Source organism: Halyomorpha halys, unplaced genomic scaffold (assembly GCF_000696795.3).
Source record: "Halyomorpha halys isolate HHAL.00 unplaced genomic scaffold, Hhal_1.1 Scaffold953.1, whole genome shotgun sequence".
Classification (NCBI taxonomy): domain Eukaryota; kingdom Metazoa; phylum Arthropoda; class Insecta; order Hemiptera; family Pentatomidae; genus Halyomorpha; species Halyomorpha halys.
In genome coordinates, this window is record NW_027110139.1 from 239,397 (window position 1) to 245,266 (window position 5,870).

The 5,870-nt window shown below is 30.0% G+C and overlaps 1 protein-coding gene across 2 annotated transcripts in view; it reads right to left on the bottom strand.

The window, feature by feature from the left end:
- The window catches only part of LOC106687377 (MAM and LDL-receptor class A domain-containing protein 1), a 39,876-nt gene that overhangs the window by 31,139 nt on the left and 2,867 nt on the right, over positions 1–5,870 (bottom strand). For both annotated transcript variants that reach the window (XM_067048267.1, XM_067048266.1), the window contains exon 2: positions 1,176–1,203. In XM_067048267.1, coding sequence (XP_066904368.1) covers positions 1,176–1,203 — 28 coding nt within the window. The remainder of the gene's footprint in view (positions 1–1,175; positions 1,204–5,870) is intronic.

Consider the following 5,870-nt stretch of genomic DNA (forward strand, 5'->3'; position numbering starts at 1 on the left):
TTTTTATTTTAGTATGTATGTGATCATTTATCAATATTACCTATTGCCCACAACTGTGTGGCAGATTGTAATATCTATCAATAAATAAATCTAAGATTATTGAACGGTGAAGCCCAGGATGCTGCAGGTTATAAAATCTATAGTTATCAATTCTATTATTGACATAACTTTTATTTTGTTTTATTTTTTTCTCTTCGTCCTTTTTTTAAATTACTTTTTTTTTCCATTTGAGGGCAATTGTTATGTCTATGAATGTCGTTATTTACTTTTTTCTATTATTAAGAATTATTATTATTAACTATTTATTTTATCTTATTTTTTTTTTATTTTCAATATTTATCTAGAGGTATCTTTTGTACGAGACTATACTCCCCTATAATCAATTGTTTAAAAAAAAAAATGTAACTGTTATATCAACCATGTAAGGCCCACGAGGCTAATCTGGTATTAAATAAATAAATTAAATAAAGGGGAAAAAATATCATTCTATTTTCTTGTGTAGTAAAATTTCAATGTTATGTATTTTACAATCATACAGTTTCTGAATTAACTTACTGAGTTCAGAAATTAATAAGTTATCCAACTGAAAGTAACATTTGAAATAATACAAGTAGTGAGGAGAAGATGGTTGGGGGTGCGGTCAATGAAACACAAATAAGTATGACTAACTTATTTGTGTTTCATTGACCGCACCCCCAACCATCTTCTCCTCATTTATCATCCACGGTCAACTATCTCTCATAATTAATACAAGTAGTGTTGGTATACACGATGCCTTTTAAGAAGAAATCCAATATTTGAGTATAATCAATTATATATGGCATATCACAACAAGGGGTCTGTAATATCTAGCTTTAGATTAAAATATATATACGGTACAATTTCCATTAGGTCGATTCTCAAAAAGAACCGATAGAAATATATAGTTTATTACATATTATAAATACATAAATATAAAATAAATGCAGTTTCTGGATCCCTCACCCGCCTTAGAAAAGTGGATAGCTAAAAACGTAGCTTATCAGAACTTTTATCTTTTTGGCCTTAATACCTACCTAAGTGATATATAATATAAAATATACTTAAGGACTAAAAATTCTCAATACTTAGGAAGTTCAGAAATTAATAATTGGCAGAGTACATATTACTACAGAAAATAAAAGAAATAGACTTACCAGAAGTGTCTTGTCTCCTGTTTCTTGTCTGTAAAATAGAAATAAACAAATTAATAAGAATAAGTATAACAATAACTGTAATTAAACATTTAATGAGATTTTGGTGGTATTTGTTATTTTTTTGCCTTACTGGTTGATTTTTCCCAACGTCCCCTACTTGCAGAGCTTAGTGGTTTACTTCCAAAACGAAAATTTATCCATTCCACCTTCCTATGGTTTCTTCTCTTTTGACGGAATTAGTTTTGAAATAAACTTGAAATGAGCTTAGTGACTAAGACGCATCTTCAACACATATAAGTAATAATTTTGACAGGCAGACTTTTTTAGGTACTATATTAAAAAAAAATTTAACAACCACCCTTGTAGCATCTTATTAAATAAATGTATGTATGTAAATAAGTTACGATACGACCAGTCCTACCTATGTAAATAAACAATCCTAATGTGAATAAAGAGCATTAAGACCAAGAATAAAACAATGTTATTCGGTAGTCCTGTGTGTCGTTATTCTGTCTTTTCATTGCTTTTTTTACTGTATATGTATGCAGGGTGTTTCAGGGTCAAGTGGCCAAACTGAAAATATGAAATAAGGACCTCGAAATAATAAAACAATATCCTCTGAAGGCATGTCCGCAAATGCTATGTTTAGGAAATATTCATACCTAAATATTTTCATTGTTATGAATTATTTACGTTATATGAAATAAATAAAATGTATTTATTTGTTACAACTACTTTATTAATTAAATTTAAACATTAATTTCATATTAAATGCTGTTAAAAGTGATTTCCTAGAGCATTAAAACAGGCTTTCTTTCTTCATCAGCAGCAGTGGCAGAACGGCACTGGATGAGTGTTATTGTTTCACAAGATTCAATTATCCTTCTTCGTAAGGATTTAAGATCATTGACCGGCCATGCATAGACTTCTTGTTTAATGTCACCCCAAACAAAAAAATCCTGTGGTGTCAGATCCTGTAAGGCCAATTCATTGATGGGATAATTAACATTTAGCCATTGTCGTGGACCTCTTCCATAATGTGCAGTACAACCATCAAATTGAAGACACATGTCCCAGTTGTTGAGGAATTCGTTCAACTAAATCATAATAATCATTATTAAGAAATTCCAGAAATGTACCTGCATTGAGTCGAGATAAAATTTTGTATTAAAATATTGTCTATCATCCCCAACCATACATTACACTGAAACTGGTGCTGAAAATGATGCTCACGAATTACATGGGGATTTTCCTGTGACCAGAGGTGATTCTTTTTTTTAATTGAAGATGCCTCTTCTTGTAAAGGTAGCTTCATCTGTCCAGAAAATGTTTCCTAAAAATTGTGGATTACGCTCAACTTGATTTAGTAACAATCTGAAAAATGTCTTCTTTGCCGAAAATCTTGGGGTAGTAAATTGTTTACCCGTTGATAATGATATGCTCTTCGTACACTGCCAGGTGGTTTATCATCAAAATATTGCAATATGGTCGCACTCCTTTCTTCATTTCATAAAGGAGCAAAAATACCATCGGCACGTGGTATAATAGCAAATGTACCAGTTTCTCTAAGACGCTGAAACGTGGGGCTGAAGATAGACTTGTTTGATAATCTTCTATTTGGAAATCGCCTGGCATATTCACGACGGGCAGCATTAGCGTTAGCATTGCAAAAATTGTACACAAACAAAAAATCGGCTTATTTACCATTAGTATAAATTGAAGGCATAATGATGAGTACTCTGCGAAAGCCTCTTACAAACTGATAAATGTTATTGGCAGTTCCCAGTGCTAATTCCAAATAGTATTTATCCTTATGTTGCCAATAGTTATTATACAGTCATGGATAAAAGGCCATATTAGTATTCTGTGTAATCTATCTCCTAAACAAAGCGTTTACGAACATATCTTCAGTTTGAACAACATTTAATATGAATCTTATGTTATGTTTTTTTTTCTCATGTTTAAATTTAATTAATAAAATAGTTATTTATTTCATATAACGTAAATAATTCATAACAATGAAAATCTTTCGATGTGAATCTCCTAAAAAAAGCGTCTGTGGACATACCTTTAGAGGAAATTTTTTCTTGTTTTGAGACCCTTAGTTCATATTTTCAGTTTGGCCACTTAACCCTGAAACACTCTGTGTATATTATTATTTATTAAATTTCCTACAAAAAGAAAAAATAACCCTAAACATCGGACCAACATTAAGTAAAAATACAAAGTAAAATGCCTGACAATTTAATTCAATGTTCCTAATTGTAATTACAAGAAACGTACTCGTACACTTTTATTTTGCTTGTTTAAAGACTTATATAATTAGAAAGTAAACGATGGTATGTCTTCACTTATTGCATTGTTTTCATAGAGGTTTTGTGATGCAAAGATAAAAAATGACAATAACTGACAAAGTTATTATCTACGTTTTTAATGATTTGAAATTAAATATATTGTACACAATCATTACTTTTTACCCTGACAAGGACTCGTTTATTGCTACTTTTGAAAATAAAGGCATCTCTTATTATTAAATTTATTCCTACATATACTTTTTTTCCTCATTATATTACATGTCGGCGACTGAGTCTTATATATATGAATTTAATTATTCGCACAAGGCAAATAGTTATTTTTCTTCCGGAATAAAGAATTTTCAAACGAAAAAAAGGAGTTCAAGAGTGCCCGTAATTTGACAGCTTCCTGTACCCCCCTCCCATGGGATCCGCCAATGCTCCCGAGACTTACCAGAGGAAATAATAGGTGACTGGAGTATGGTGCTGAACACCGAGTCTACAAAGAATACAGAGTAAAGTCGAGAATCACTCAGTTCTCACAGAAACTTTTTAAGCATTTACGGGACTGATTAATTTTGGAAGATAGTCCGGGTGGCGGTCTATAAAGGTATTAAAATAGTAAAAGAAAAATATTGTATTTATTGTTAACTAACGTTTCGCCCAACTTTGCAGGGCTTTCTCAGGGCTAAATGAAAAACAAGATACAAACATTGTAAGAGTTGACAAAACAATAAAATATTATTTTGGACTCCCTGGGGATCATACACCATCACCTGCATGGGAAATAGCTCGGAGATTATTCTTTGTTTTATTTATTTATTTTAATATGTTGACCTCTCTATTTGTGTGTTTTAACGTATTTATTCATTAAATTATATTATTTTATTAGTACTATTGTTTTTTGTTTTTTTAAAACTTATTTATCCAATAAAGTGTTTCCTGTAACCGGCTTTTTATTATATTTTCCTTTGAATCTATGTGTTAGCCTTATTCTCGTAAAATGTATCTATTTGTTTGTTTTTGGTAAAATGATCTACTGCTGTGACTATGAATGATGGTCTGATCTCACATTGCCGTCTAATATTGCATTTGTTTAGCGGGTCACTGAAGAGGATCTAGGAGGGTGAATTCCGGAGAGCGAATTAGTTGATCGGGTGAACTAAAAAATTTGAAATGGTGAAATTGAAGGAGCAGAAGTGAGAAGGAAAAAAAAGGGAACGAATTGAAACATTTGTATTTGGTGTATAGACCGAAATTGATTGTAAAAGGAAACTGTAGTGAAAAAAAAATTGTTTATTATATCTTATTATTATATCTCTTCATATCTTATTATACCATGTATATGTAATTTATATATGTCCGATTACGGATTGATAAGTATGCTGTGTGAGATAGCAACCTGATGTATTTAGGCAGCATAGATAAATAAAGTATTTCTCTAATTTACAGAGAAAATACGAAAATAAAATAAATAATTTTTTGTTTTGCTTATAAAATATATAAAATAAATAATAATAATAATAATTGAAGGAAGAATAAATATAGGAGGACTAGAAATTAGTTACTAATAGATACAGATGTGATAAAACTTTAAATACAGAACTAGAGTAATAAATTGTAGAAACATATTCGTTAGAACTAGTTATAAATATGGTTAAGATGAGGTATAGTAGCAAGTAAAAGGAAACATTAAGAATATTAATAAAAATAACAAATAAATATAGACGGGTGTACATGTCAGATCGAACAATAAATAGTTTTCTTTTACTATTTTGTTACCTGTATTGACCGCCACCCGGACTACTTTTCTACAGTATACTTTACACGGTCAGTTATCTTCTTCCAATAGGGACTGATTTTTTTGTTCTTGTTTGAATTTAAGTGGAAAAAACTAAAGATTTTTATCATTGTCCTAACTAAAAAAAATTTGGTTATGGACTTTGTAAGTCTCTCAAGTCGCTGAGATTATATTGATTATGATAGTTTAAGATAATTAATGGCTGATGATAATGAATGTGGTATTTTATGATAATAAGGATAATTTATAGTATGGAAATCAGGCTCATATCAGTGTAAAGAATCTTATGGTTTTGTTAATATTATCCTCATTGTTTCCCAAGGCACAAAGTTGTCGAGGAACACCGCATTTTTAATTACTTGAATATTATTTTTTATTCACTTATTTTTGTTTTATTATTGAATTTCCAGATTTAGATTTCATAAATAGTCTAATAGAACGAAATATGTAGGAAAATTAAAAAAAAAATTCTTAAGTAAAAACACCAAGGTAGGAGTGCGTTTTTACGTTTTATATATTTACAATAGTATAAATAAATATAATTTTTTTTTGACTGTCAGAAGCATGCACGCTACAGTTTTTATTTTTTAAAATTATTAA